This window comes from Podarcis vaucheri, assembly GCF_965113315.1.
Source record: "Podarcis vaucheri genome assembly, chromosome: 10".
NCBI classification, from domain to species: Eukaryota; Metazoa; Chordata; class Lepidosauria; order Squamata; family Lacertidae; genus Podarcis; species Podarcis vaucheri.
The window spans coordinates 61,124,639-61,139,415 of record NC_138748.1 but is presented as its reverse complement, the minus strand read 5'-3'; the positions used below and the strand labels follow the sequence as shown (position 1 = coordinate 61,139,415).

Here is a 14,777-nt window from a genome sequence, read left to right as displayed (position 1 = left end):
GGACACCTGCTGCCTGAGCTTCTCTTGAAGGAAGATTGTGTGGGGCCTTTCTCAGCCTAATGGCCACATTCACTTATGGGCAACTTTTTGGGGGAGACCAGGTCAGCAGCGGGTGGGGCCAGAGGAGAAAGTAGGCGCAGCAACAGACTCCCAGCTTTGTACAGTGGTACCTCGGGTTACATACGCTTCAGGTTACAGACTCTGCTAACCCAGAAATAGTGCTTCAGGATAAGAACAGAAATCGTGCTCCGGTGGCGAGGCGGCAGCAGGAGGCCCCATTAGCTAAAGTGGTGCTTCAGGTTAAGAACAGCTTCAGGTTAAGAACGGACCTCCGGAACAAATTAAGTACTTAACCCGAGGTACAACTGTAGTAATAATAATAATAATAATAATAATAATAATAATAATAATAATAATAGCAAAAGCTACATTCCAGCCACGTTAAACCTAGAAGTGCCTGTCCTTTAACCAGATGACCAAGAGGCGTCATCGCAGTTCAAAGGGCCATTGAGGCTTGTGGCCCAGTGGGAGTCTTGATGGCTGCGTCTGTCTCCTGTGCCTGTGGGCCCCACACTCCACACCTTAAGTGGAGATGTTATGGATTGAGTGTGAAACCTTTAGCGTGGCTCAGCCACAGAGATGTGATCCAAATGGGAAATTATTATTTATTTACTTTTGCAAACCTCGAGGCAGTGCCTTTCCCCCCGCAACAGGCATGCTAGAAACACACAGGCAGAAAAGTGAATGAGATACCTCCGGCGGCAACAGAGTATGCAGTATGATCGTTTCTGGCGCGTACGTCCTGCAGATGGACCCCACGCGCTCCCGTTCCTTGGAGCACTCCGTCTCGTCGTCATTCTGCAAGATGTCGCTGCTGTCGCTGTTGTTTGTTTCATAGTCGGAAGTGGCTTGTGCTGGGTCCTCTGAAAATGCAAGCGCAGCTGCCTGTTAGTTGCTGTCAGGGATCAAGCTGGTAACGGAAACAGCTCCTCTGGGCTGTCAAAAGCTGCTGCCTACGCTCCTGTGTGGCTCGCTCTGCCAATCTGCAAATTTGCTCAGGGCAGACAGAGAGACAGACAGGGGCCCCCTTTTGTACCATGCATTTAGAGCTGCATCAGGCCACTTTAAACAGCTGTGGCTTCCCCCAGAGAATTCTGGGAAGCGTAGTTTGTTAAGGGTGCAGAGAATTGTTAGGAGATCTCTATTTCCCTCACACAGCTACAATTCCCAGAGTGTCCTAGGAAAAGGGAATTATTTTTTTTAAAAGGTACAGTGGTACCTTGGGTTACATCCGCTTCAGGTTACACACTCCGCTAACCCAAAAATAGTGCTTCAGGTTAATAACTTTGCTTCAGGATAAGAACAGAAATCGGGCTCCGGTGGCGCGGCGGCAGCAGGAGGCCCCCTTAGCTAAAGTGGTGCTTCAGGTTAAGAACAGTTTCAGGTTAAGAACGGACCTCCGGAATAAATTAAGTACTTAATCTGAGGTACCACTGTACACAAAAAACTCTGGGAATAAGATAAGATCCCAGGAGAAGTTACAGCAATTTAAAATTACTATCTACATATATGAATGAGACCCACTCTAATTTGTTTTACTAAAATTTGCTGATATATATATACAGTCATGCCTCGGGTTACAGGTTGCGTTTTTTGGGGTTAGGGACCGCTGAAACCTGGAAGTACCAGAACGGGTTACTTCCGGGTTTTGGTGGCCGTGCATGCGCAGAAGCGCTAAATTGTGCTTTGCGCTTGCGCAGAAGCGCCGAATCGCAACCTGCACATGAGCAGACGTGGGTTGCGAACGCTGTGGGTTGCGAACGTGCATCCCGCACGGATCACGTTCGCAACCTGAGCATCCACTGTATATATTTGTGTGTGTGTGTGTGTGTGTGTGTGTGTATACACACACAAAACACACATATGCTGTGTGTGCGGTGAGCCTTTGGCTCGACTGGCGGTTAGGCATTGGTAAAACCTGGTCTGGGGGAGGGGAGGTGTGGCCATCACTTGCCCCTCCATTTTAAGGGTATTCCGTTAAAGGGATCCAGGGATGTAGGTCCTGTCCGAAGCCCGGGTATGGGCTAGGGCCATGCCATGACCCCACTGGGGACCCTGGGGGAGCTCTAGTTGATGTACATCAACAGGGCTCCCCCTACTGGTAGTTGACCCTTATGAGACTACCTGAATGGAGAGCAGCAGTCAGATATAGTTGGTTCAATTCCAGTGCCTAAGCCACTCAAATTCTGTAACCAATACAGTTGTGGCCTAAATTTGCCCATTAACCTAATATATTCTGTCCAGGTGTTATTATTCAACATAAGGGGTCTTGAAACGCAAGTGGCAAATGCTTGGATAAAAACAAACAGCAGTGGCAATAAATTGTCAATTTTAGTGATTCTTTTTCCCTCTTAACTTCAGACACAACTTGCCCACCTGCTCTGTTCAGGGTGTGCGTTCCGCCTTCCCGTCTGCTCAGAGATCCTTCGGCGGGGTCTGCTGGGTTATACGGTCTGCCGCAGCTAGAGCACAGGTCAAAGGACAGACATCATGTAAAACTAGAGGGGTGAAAATATGTAGCAGTTGCCTGCTTTGCACAGCTTGCAAAGGACTGTGCCCTGTATGCGGAGAGCTGGGTGCGTGAAATAGGAATGGAATAGGAATCCGTTTTAAGCGTATTCGTACAAGGAAACCAGTCTGTTGATGTTCACCTGCATTAAACTCTTGCACTGAGCACCCATTTATGTCTGAGCTGCTTGTGCATTTTTTTTAAAGCCCAAATAATTATGTGCAAAAATATGTATAACACATATAAGGTCCCATGCAGAACTATATTTCTATAGCATAACTATAAATGTTAATGCATAGTTATTTTAATACCGTTACATAAATTGTTGTAGGTTATCTTTTTCTGCACTGGTTCCTTTAGGAAACCTGGATCATATATGTGCATAATGCTATACAGTGGAACCTCGGTTTTCAAACTTAATCCATTCCAGAAGACCGTTTGGCTTCCGAAAAGTTTGAAAACTTAGGATCAATGGGCTGGTTGCAAAGTCAATGGGAAAAAATGAATAACAAGGCTTAGAAGCTGTTTGGCTTCCGAAAATTGTTTGAAAACCAGAAACGTTCCAAAACAGAGGTGTTCAGGAACCGAGGCTTAACTATATCCAATGCAGCTGAGGATTGGAAGATTCAGGGCAGCTAAAAGAAAGCGCTTCACCACACAGCACAGGGTTAAAACTACGGAACTCACTCCCACATGATTGCCATGACCTTAGATGGTCTTCATGGAATAATGGAATTGTAGAATTGGAAGGGAACCCGAGGGCCATCTAGTCCAACCCCCCCTTGCTATGCAGGAATCTCAATTCAAGCATCCATGACAGATGGCCATCTATCTTTAAAAATGGATTGGACGGATTCGCCGAGGAGAGGACTATCAATGGCTAGTAGCCACGATGGGGGTTGGACTCGATGGCCCTTGTGGTCTCTTCCAACTCTATGATTCTGCATCTACAGCTGGAGACAATAATGTTTCCAAATCCCAGATGCTGGAACCCACAGGAGGGGAAAGAGCTCTTATGCTTGCCGGTTTCCCACAGGCATCGGCTTGGCCACTGTGAGAACAGGATGCTGGACTAGATGGGACCCAGCAAGATATTCGTATGTTCTCAAACATAGAATTCATAGAATCATAGAATCATAGAATCATAGAGTTGGAAGAGACCACAAGGGCCATCGAGTCCAACCCCCTGCCAAGCAGGAAACACCATCAGAGCACTCCTGACATATGGTTGTCAAGCCTCTGCTTAAAGACCTCCAAAGTAGGAGACTCCACCACACTCCTTGGCAGCAAATTCCACTGTCGAACAGCTCTCACTGTCAGGAAGTTCTTCCTAATGTTTAGGTGGAATCTTCTTTCTTGTAGTTTGGATCCATTGCTCCGTGTCCGCTTCTCCGGAGCAGCAGAAAACAACCTTTCTCCCTCCTCCATGTGACATCCTTTTATATATTTGAACATGGCTATCATATCACCCCTTAACCTCCTCTTCTCCAGGCTAAACATGCCCAGCTCCCTTAGCCGTTCCTCATAAGGCATCGTTTCCAGGCCTTTGACCATTTTGGTTGCCCTCCTCTGGACACGTTCCAGTTTGTCAGTGTCCTTCTTGAATTGTGGTGCCCAGAACTGGACACAGTACTCCAGGTGTGGTCTGACCAGAGCAGAATACAGTGGCACTATTACTTCCCTTGATCTAGATGCTATACTCCTATTGATGCAGCCCAGAATTGCATTGGCTTTTTTAGCTGCCGCGTCACACTGTTGGCTCATGTCAAGTTTGTGGTCAACCAAGACTCCTAGATCCTTTTCACATGTACTGCTCTCAAGCCAGGTGTCACCCATCTTGTATTTGTGCCTCTCATTTTTTTTGCCCAAGTGCAATACTTTACATTTCTCCCTGTTAAAATTCATCTTGTTTATTTTTGCCCAGTTCTCTAATCTGTCAAGGTCGTTTTGAAGTGTGATCCTGTCCTCTGGGGTGTTAGCCACCCCTCCCAGTTTGGTGTCATCTGCAAATTTGATCAGGATGCCCTTGAGTCCATCATCCAAGTCGTTGATAAAGATGTTGAATAAGACCGGGCCCAAGACAGAACCCTGTGGCACCCCACTAGTCACTCTTCTCCAGGATGAAGAGGAACCATTGATGAGCACCCTTTCAATTCAAAGTGTTGGTGCTGACCTTTAAAGCCCTAAACGGCCTTGGCCCAGTATACCTGAAAGAGCGTCTCCACTCCCATCGTTCAGCCCGGACGCTGAGATCCAGTGCCAAGGGCCTTCTGGCGGTTCCCTCATTGCACGAAGTGAGGTTGCAGGGAACCAGGCAGAGGGCCTTCTCAGTAGTGGAGCCCGCCCTGTGGAACACCCTGCCACCAGATGTGAAGGAAATAAGCAGCTAGCTTATCTTTAAAAGACATCTGAAGGCAGCCCTGCTTAGGGAAGTTTTTAATATTTAATGCTGTATTGTTTTTAACACTCGATTGGGAACCACCCAGAGTGGCTGGGGAAACTCAGCCAGATGGGAGGGGTATAAATAAATTATTATTATTATTATTATTATGCATATAATATGTGAGAATTGTTGATATTTTAAACTAGACAATGCCATTGCAGTCAAGATAATATAAACTCATGTATGCTGGCCGCTTGGCATGGCTTAAAATATCACCCTTCTGACTTTCTTTCCCACCAGAATAACACAATGGAGAGAGACCGGAGTACGCAGTGACAAACGAGCCTGCTGGAACGCCACACAACTTTCGCGGGGAGAAGTTTAAAAAAGTGCAATTTTTAAAAAGCAAAAACTCAAACCTGGACGCAATGTGGAGTGTTACGTAATAGCATTAAGCAAACACAACCTATTGCCACTGAGCTTTTAAGCAAGACCAAAACAGCCTGTTTCTTGGAACCCTTTGTTTTCTTTTTCGGATGTTGCCATGGATCTAGTTCCAAGAAGTCAAAATATAGGACGCAACAGAAAGGCAAGTCTGCCTAGCGACGGTCAAAGGGACTTGATATTGTCTGAGGGACCTGATGCAGATGGGGTGAGCCGGAACAACACGTAGAGTCTTAGATCAACTCTTCAAATACTTTAGGGGGCAAGTGGAAGATAAGGGACAATCCAGGAACCCCAGGACCTTGCACATGCTAGCTGAGCCACGGTCCCCTTCGGTACAGTGGAAACGGGCAAATTTATCACAGCCGCGGTTCTCCCACCCCATCGAAACACACACATATTGAAGAGACTGAAGAGACTGAAGGAACATTCTTGCCCAAGGGTTAAGGCCTTCTGGGAAATGATCTATAATGAACTAAAAAAGGTATTTAAGTATACCTTCCTTAAGAAACCAGAGGCTTTCCTTTTGGGCATTGCCGGCCAAATGGTGCCAAAGAAGGATAGAACTTTCTTTATGTACGCGACAACAGCAGCAAGAATACTTATTGCAAAGTACTGGAAGACAGAAGATTTGCCCACTCTGGAAGAATGGCAGACGCAACTGATAGACTACATGGAATTGGCAGAGATGACTGGCAGAATCCGAGACGTGGGAGAAGAGATAGTGGAAGAGGACTGGAAGAAATTTAAGGACTATTTGCAAAAGTATTGTAAACTGTATGAATGTTAGAATGATGCAGGATATAAAGATAGCATGGCATTAGTGGCATATCTGAAAGGAATTTGCAAAATTGGTTTATAAGAACAAAGGTAAAATTTGAAGAATATTATGTCATAAATATTTAATAAAAAGGGGAAAATTGGAGACATAAAGCTGAAATATATAATGTAAAATAAGGTTTGAAAGAAGGTGAAGCATTGCTGAATAAGACTTTCTAAATGGGAACACAGAAAAGGGAGATGTGAGGGAGTCAAGAAAGAGGGTTATGGAAATAACATTTGGGAAATTGAATTTTTTTCCCTTTATGACAATTTTAAGTTTTGTTTTTCTTTCTTTTTGCTTTTTTGTATGTTTTGTATGTTTTTCTTGTCTTTTTTGGTTTTCTTCTTTATTGATTGTGTGGACTGTTTAAAATCTTCAATAAATATCTTATAAAAAAAAAAGAAACACACACATATTGGGTTATGGATAATAAGATTGCGTTGTGCAGAACAGAGCCTTGAGGACGAGGGTGGGGAGAGGGAAACGAAAGATGGTTCCAACAAGTGCCAGAGAAGCATCTTACCTGCTGCAAATGACAGGCGTGGCCACAACAGGCTCCGAAAGGTTAGGGGCGCTCTGGGTACAACCCAAGACCCTATGGGGCTTCAGCGTTTGCTTAGTGGCAGTGACCGTCGACTCGGGGAATTGTTCGCTGGAGGTCTTGCTGATGGGGCTGCTGGCTGGAGTGCCATGGATGGGCGAATGGCTTGGGGAGGTAAGAGGCGAAATATTTGGTGGGATACCTATTAGGAGGAAGAATGACAAAAAAATAAAGGGGTATGCATTTAAAGCATTTATATTCCATCTTTCCTCCAAGGAGCTCAAGCAAGGTTGGTGCTCTTCCTCCCCATTTTACCCTCACAGCAACTCTGAGGTATAAAAGGTAAAAGGTAAAGGAACCCTGGACGGTTAAGTCCAGTCAAAGGTGACTATGGGGTTGTGGCACTCATCTCGCTTTCAGGCAGGTAGCCGGCGTTTGTCCACAGACAGCTTTCCGGGTCATGTGGCCAGCATGACTAAACCGCTTCTGGCACAACAGGACACCGTGACAGAAACCAGAGCTCATGCAAACACCGTTTACCTTCCCGACACACCGGTACCTATTTATCTACTTGCACTGGTGTGCTTTCGAACTGCTAGGTTGGCAGAAGCTGGGACAGAGGAACAGGAGCTCACCCCATCCATCACACAGATTTGAACCACCAACCTTCTGATCAGCAAGCCCAAGAGGCTCGGTGGTTTAAACCACAGGGCCACCCGCTCCCTAAAAGGTAAAGGACCTTTTGTGAGGTAGGTAAGGCTGAGAGACTGTGACTGGCCCTAGGTCACCCCGTGATCTTCATGGCTGAGCAGGGATTTGAACCCTGGTCTCTCCCAGGTCCCAGACCAAAGCTTCTCTGACAGAGATTTCATTGGAAGTTCTTACAATGCACAAGACGGTAGCCAGGACAGGGAAGAAGTTCCAATCACAGCTTTAAATACTCCATATGCTAGTAGGATGAGCTCAAAATGGGAATTGCATTAGCTAGCAAATAGGCCCAAATAGGACTAATTTAGCCAGCTAGCCCTGGTGATCGTCTAATGTTTATTGGAAGGATTTCCCCCTAAATTGATTTTAGAACTTGGAATTTATTGTTATTCATGCTTTTATACTGTATTTTATGCTGCTTTTTGTTGTATCATAATTAAGTGTTTTAAATTTGTTGCTAGCCACCCTGAGCCAGGTTTTCTGAACCGGGAAGGGCGGGGTATAAATAAAAATTTATTATTTATTATTAGCATGCTTAGGGACCCAACACACACATTCATAGAGCAGGAGGGAGACAGAGTCAGCGGCAGTTTCAAGGTGCTGCCAAATTTTCACATAGCACAGGGCGCCGCTGAAATCAGAGCCCAAAATCCGCCACTGACAAAGTGAACTATATGTGGTTGTCTTGGGCTTCTTTGGAAAAGGGTGAGATCTAAACGTAACAAACTGGACAAAGTGCGCAAAACATTTTTAAAACTTTTCGTGAATCTTCAGGGGGAGCTCCCCTCTCAAATTTGAGAAGCTGGGGGCAGGTAGGAGGTGTTTAAACCTTCCCTGCAGGGCATTTTTCAGATCAAAATCACTCTCGCATTGGCTGCATTTCCAAAAGGTATAGCTGGTTTTCTTAAACACACAAATGCACTGGAGAGAAAGGGTTTTTTCCCCTGCTCTTCCCTCCCTTCTTCCCAGCCTGTTGCTGCTCTGATGAAATCTAGAGGCTTCCTTTGTCTTAAATTTAAAACAAAAATGCAGAGAGATGCTTGTCTGCTGCATTGCTCATGAGATCCAGAAGAATGGAAGGTCTCTGCCAAGCCCCTCTTGCAGTTCATGCTGGGGACCATAGGAAGCCAGACCATTGGGTTCATCTGGCTCAGAATTGACTACACTGACTGGCAGCATCTTCCCAGGGTTTCAGGCAGGGGGCATTCCCAGCCCTACTCTGGAGATGTCAGAGATAGAACCTGGAACCTTCTGCATGGAAAGCAGATGCTCTATCAACAAGCTACAGTCCTTAACGTAGGATGGGAAAGAGCTCTTTGCCACTCAGCTTGCAGCGGAGTAAGTCAGCAATCACAGCTAATACTTCTGGTCTTCCACCTGTGGCTCAATTCAAAGCGCAGTCTGTGCTACAGGTGCAAATTTAGCGCAGCTAGGTAAGAAACATAACCTCGGCTGTTCCCCACTGAGTGAGTTTAAACACAGCACACTTAAGAGACCACCCCTAACACATAACCTCACAGCACATCTATATGCCCAAGAGCCAACCAACCTTGCCGACTTGGCCGCTTGGAATTCAGATGGTTTGCAGCGGACATTGCATAGGAGGCAGAGAACGACCTGCTTTTGGTGAGGTTCATCAGGAGGGAATTGTTCCACGCGTCGGAGCTGTGAAAAGAGAGCAGAGATCAACCGAGGGGTTATAATCAGCTGTTTCTGCTTGGACCAGAAGTGTTAGGAGAGAGTGGGGCTCGCCATCTCCAAGAACACAGGAAGAGCCCTGCCTAGCCCATCAGCATCCTGCTTCTCACAATGACCAACCCAGTGAGACATTTCACCACCACAATTCTATTGCACCCATTATAAGTGCAGGCCAAGACGTTTGACTTGGGAGTCTATCATTGCTATCCCATGGCCATATAATTCATGATGTTGTTTTGTGAAAGACCAGTGCTATCTCTGACCAAGATAAGCTACTTTTCAGAGGGGGGGGGTGTGGAGTGGCAGGGGAAATTCCACAGTTGCTACCCCAAATGATTGCATACGTTCTCCATAATGTTCAAAGGAGGAAGACTAGATGAACAGATATGGATACCAAATGCAGCTGGCTAATGCCCCTTGTCTGACAATGAATGTCCAATTTAAAACACTGAGAAATACACTCTTGCCTCCAACCTATCCCTGATATTATGCCTCTGTGCCTGGTGTTCTTGCACCTCTGCTGCTGTCATAGATATTAACCCCTGCAAATTTTGGATCATGCACTTACTTCTGGCCCAGCTGGACTGGCAATCCGTTGCTCTTCTCCAGCTCTCCCGCTCCTCCTCCATCTATCTGATATCGCCTCCCAATTGTGGAATGGGTCAAGGCAATGGCTGGGACTCAATGTTTTAAAAGCGTGAGAGCACTACTTAGATGTATGTGTGGGGGTAAAGAATTTTAGAGGTGATTGGTTAACCTTTTTTTTTTGAGAAAAGGATTTCCATTCCCAATCTGAGAATAGCATCTGTTCCTCTTCATTATATGCCGAAAAAGCATACTTAATCCCTCAACTGCAGGCTAAAGATATCCTTTTCAATCAGATCTGACACTTATAAAGCAACATTTGATGGATGAATCAATTTAAAGTGTGATAACTGAATGCTCATTTAATTGGTTAAGATTTTTCAATTTTATGAAATTGTCCATGAGAGATTATCCAATGGTTTTTACCACCCTTTTTATTTCCATGTTTCACTTTCTTAGATATACAGTGGGGTTATTTATTCTCTGGTGTCTTCAGTCATTTGAATAATTCCCTCCTTTACTGATTATCTGGGAGACAAGGCCAGGGACGGAAAAAGGAATTGCAGCAGCACTTGAGGGCTTGACTCAACTTTTCACCTTTCCTGGAGCAACATCTGAACTAGTTAGTTTCTGTCCAAGGTCCTGCAGAATATGCTTTTAGTTAGGTTCTGCCCTGTTGATAATCTCCTTCAAGTCCAATTGGGAATCTCTGTGGGACCTTGGCATGATCCCAAAGCAGGAGATCTACGAGAACGGTGGTCTTAGTCTTTGTGAGTACACTATCAAAAGACAAGTCATAATCCAATCCAAAACATCTACAGTTTCCAGGAAGAGGTCAACACTCTTAAGGTTCTCAGATGCTACAGAGAATCACAGGACTTTTTGTCATAGAACCACCCCCACACACAATTATTTCCTCACCCGGATGATGAAGTATCATGAAGTTTGATGCTAGCACTGCGGTCTCTTCTCACTGGAGCTGGCTCCAAAGTGGGCAAACCAGTTGCAGATGTGGTTGTTGTCCAAGTGGACGACACTCGTCGCAAAAGACCTGGGGGCAGACTTTTCCGGAAGCGCTAAGGATAAGACAGGAAGACTTTTCAACTGGGTGGTATTTTGTTCATGATCGCCAGAAGTTACTGGCAGTAAGTATGCAAAGAAAACATTGTGAATGGGGTAGGGAGGAGAGGGAAAGAATTATTTTTAAATGAGTAGCCTGTTAGCTTCTTCTTGTAGCTTGTATAATTACAAGATTACTGTATAAACTTAGAAGGGGGTTGAGTAGCTGTGACTATTACAAAGGGACCCTGCACGTCTGAATTTCCCATTACACTACTGACTGATAGTCAACAGCACTCGGGGTGGCCTTGGGCTTGCTTGTGAGCCCTTGTGGAGTAGTGATGTGAGTGTTGGACTTATATTAGTGAAACCTGGGTTCAAATTCTGACTCAGCCGCAAATAACAAGGTGATTGGGTGACTTTAGGCCAGCCCTTGTCTTTCAGCCTAATATATCTCACAGGGCTGTCGTGAGTATAAAAGGTGAGGGGACTATGCATGCCGCACCCTGAAGCAACTATTTCACACAGAATGTATTTTCTTACAGTCACAGAATTAACACCCGAGGAAAAGAAGAACCAACATTTCCCACAACCTGAAAGAGGGACGCTCACCTTGGGAATAGTCAGCTTTTCTCCCTTCTCTGAGCATTCCTCTGAGTCAGAACAGGTGTAGTTCTCATTGAAAGATGCCAAAGGGTTGATCCTCGGTTTGTGGATGGCTTGGAAGGTTAGCTGTGTGTTGAGCAGGTTGCTCACCGCCCGAAGGGAGGTGCAGACGTTTGGTGGTAAGGAAGGATCTGCCAGGAGGTCTGTAATGAGTCCGTGTGCCTCTCCCATGACTGCAATGTCAACTGTAATACTGGTGCCCGAAGACTGGAAGTAGAGAAAGAGTGAAGCTTCAGCAAAGAAGAAAGTCAGGAAATGGCTAAATCAGAACCCAAACCAAGGTGATCTCTGCACTGCAATGTTTGCCCTCATATATGCCATATTCGACACTGTGCTGGAGATTTAAAATTTGTTACATACTGTCAGGGAACTGCCATCGTAGCCAGAGGAAGAGGGAGGGCTCCAGAGGGGTTCCGGAGAGCGTCCCAGGAGGGAGAGAAGCAGCACATCTTCTGGGGAAGGAAATCAGCATAACACCAGTGGAGAAGGGGGGCAGATGGGAGAATCGGCAAGGTGGCTCCAAGACTTTTCGCCGGGAACCAGTGGGGAGAGCTCGGGTCCTCCGATGCCCACACCCTCCCTGCACAGAAGGCTTCCGCGCAGGGAGACTAGGCAGAGACTAGGCGTCAAAGAGCTTCTTTGCTGGAAGAAGTTCAAGAAACGCCCACTAACGGACCCTGCCAGCAATTGAGACAGTCACGGGCGCAGACAGAAAGGGTTCACTCAGGCAACCAGCCAAGGGTGGCGTTGGTTTACACAGAAGCAACCCCTAGAACCCCTAGAACACGTACAATGCCCTGAAATCCATTTTTGGGAAAGGATGTGCTGCATACATTCTTAAAATAAATACTGCATATCTCGCCGCTCTCATATACCACTGAAAGAGGAAATGTATACCTTGCCAATACAATTCATAGGATTTACAGAAGCATTGTGTGTGTGTGTTTCGCAGATGAACAAAGATGACAAACACTTCTTTTCCTGGTGCAGACTTACCAAATGTTTAGTAACTGAAGGGAGTGTACCAAAAAATAGACGATAGCCCTCCTTATTGCTTTCATACATGCAGATACTCAGCACAAGAGTCAATTCTCCTGGTGCTATGTTTACCTGTATGTTTTGCGAAATGTGCAACTTGACTCCTGCCCATCAAAGAGTAAGGTTCCCCATCCTTGCCAACAGCCACCATTGATATGGATTGGGCATGGGAAGCTCTTTGGGTGATGAGCAGGACACAAGTTGTGAAGTCAGCTGAATGCTACAGGTGAGGTAGGGATGGATGGAGCAAATTTAATGTCCCCCATGCATGTACACACACTGCTCTACTTTATCCTGATCGTCCCCTTGGTGTGTTCTCCAGGGTCAAGACACATCTGACGTGACATCTAGCTTGGTCCTTTGTACAGGGGCAGCTTCATATCCTTGTGTGAGTTAAGCTGCAGGTTGTGTGGATCCGGCAGTGCGAATGCAGTCATATATTGTTGCTTGCCCCAGATTTGCCAGTATGGTGGTACCTCTGGTTATGTACTTAATTCGTTCCGGAGGTCTGTTCTTAACCTGAAACGGTTCTTAACTTGAAGACCACTTTAGCTAATGGGGCCTCCCGCTGTTACTGCGCTGCTGCCGCTGCACGATTTCTGTTCTCATCCTGAAGCAAAGTTCTTAACCCGAAGTAATATTTCTGGGTTAGTGGAGTCTGTAACCTGAAGCGTATGTAACCTAAGGTACCACTGTATAATCCAAGAGTTGATTAGAGTGTGGTGCTGATAACACCAAGGTTGCAGGTTCAATCCCTGCACGGGACAGCCACATATTTGCAGGGGGTTGGACTAAATGATCCTCTAGGTCCCCCTTTCAACTCTACTTTTCTATGCATGTCCAAAGGATGCTACCGTAGAGCTGCAGGAAGCTGTTTTCCTTCAGCCCACCTTGGCAGAACCCACAGCAGCTTGAGCCAAAATTGGTCGATTCATTTGATTGGAGGGCTTGCAACCTTTTCCCAACATGAAACAGGTTCACCAAGCAGACAAGGAGACCCTGGTCATTCTACATGTCCTATCAATCAAGCTCTCTGGCAAGCCACAGGCTGCATGCATGAACACAAGCGGGTGCACACACAAACAGACGCACAGAGAAAAGAAACAATGAAAAGGGTTAAGATAGACTGCAGGTTATTGGCATGCAGGGTGCAAACCAAGGAACAGGCAGGCAGCTGTGCCTGGCTTGTCTTTGCCCTTTATAAAATAACAGCCCAACCATAAATCATGATTCGATATAGTTTCCAAGTCACATCATGAACTCTCTGGCCAAGTGTCTTAAAACAAAATTAAAAGTAAACACAGCTCCTTTCTCTCCTCCCCCTGCTTCCCGACTCTTTTAATTTCCAAAAAGCCTTGAGCAGCACATGCCGGCAGCTTCGGTGGAAATAACAGGTTATTTTAGAATTTGCAGACAAGTCTCCCTAGGGATTTCTATCCCCAAGATTAAGCAGGGATGAAAAACATGCTCCATATACTTGTTTGACACGTTTCTCAGAAGGATGGAGGCTCTTCTGCAAAAGGCAAAGAAAGACTGTTGACTTTGGAGACCTTATAAGGATGATCTGTAGCTTTGCCCAAGGAAGAGTTTGCGTGCCATCTCTGTAACTCATGTCAAGCTGACCCAGCTGTACCGTTTGGAAACTATTTCGGTGTTTGTTTACTTTTTAAAAATGGGTATAGTATTTACCTCATAAGAACCTCTTAGCAGTGCGCGATCTTCACCTTCAGGTTTGGAGTCCTGGACTCCATTACCTGACAAAAGAGGAATCTGACCCCTAGTCCCTGACACTTAACCAGGGTCAAGGCAACAAACCACAGAGAGCGCTAACCAGGGTTAACAGTCGTGTCCGCATCAGGATTCCGTGATCAGAACCTTGGTTCTTTGAAATTCTGTGTTCCAAAGATCGGGAAAAGTGTCGCTAATAACACGCCTTACTGTTGGAACAAACTTCCCCACCTCCACTTCCTAGGGACGTGACGATGGAATGGGACTCACTTCTCAGAGAGAACATTCCCTCCAACTGATCTGTAAAGGTAAAGGGACCCCTGACCATTACGTCCAGTCGTGGCCAACTCAGGGGTTGCGGCGCTCATCTCGCTTTATTGGCCGAGGGAGCCGGCATACAGCTTCTGGGTCAAGTGGCCAGCATGACTAAGCCACTTCTGGCGAACCAGAGTAGTGCACAGAAACGCTGTTTACCTTCCTGCCGGAGCGGTGCCTATTTATCTACTTGCACTTTGATGTGCTTTTGAACTGCTAG

General features: G+C 45.9%; 1 protein-coding gene across 2 annotated transcripts in view; it reads right to left on the bottom strand.

Moving 5' to 3' along the window:
* The window catches only part of PDE3A (phosphodiesterase 3A), a 297,327-nt gene that overhangs the window by 24,546 nt on the left and 258,004 nt on the right, over window positions 1–14,777 (bottom strand). For both annotated transcript variants that reach the window (XM_082238786.1, XM_082238785.1), the window contains 6 exons: window positions 11,423–11,683; window positions 10,673–10,827; window positions 9,018–9,133; window positions 6,743–6,962; window positions 2,437–2,522; window positions 754–923 (listed from right to left, as the gene is read on the bottom strand). In XM_082238786.1, the coding sequence (XP_082094912.1) occupies window positions 754–923; window positions 2,437–2,522; window positions 6,743–6,962; window positions 9,018–9,133; window positions 10,673–10,827; window positions 11,423–11,683 (1,008 nt within the window). The remainder of the gene's footprint in view (window positions 1–753; window positions 924–2,436; window positions 2,523–6,742; window positions 6,963–9,017; window positions 9,134–10,672; window positions 10,828–11,422; window positions 11,684–14,777) is intronic.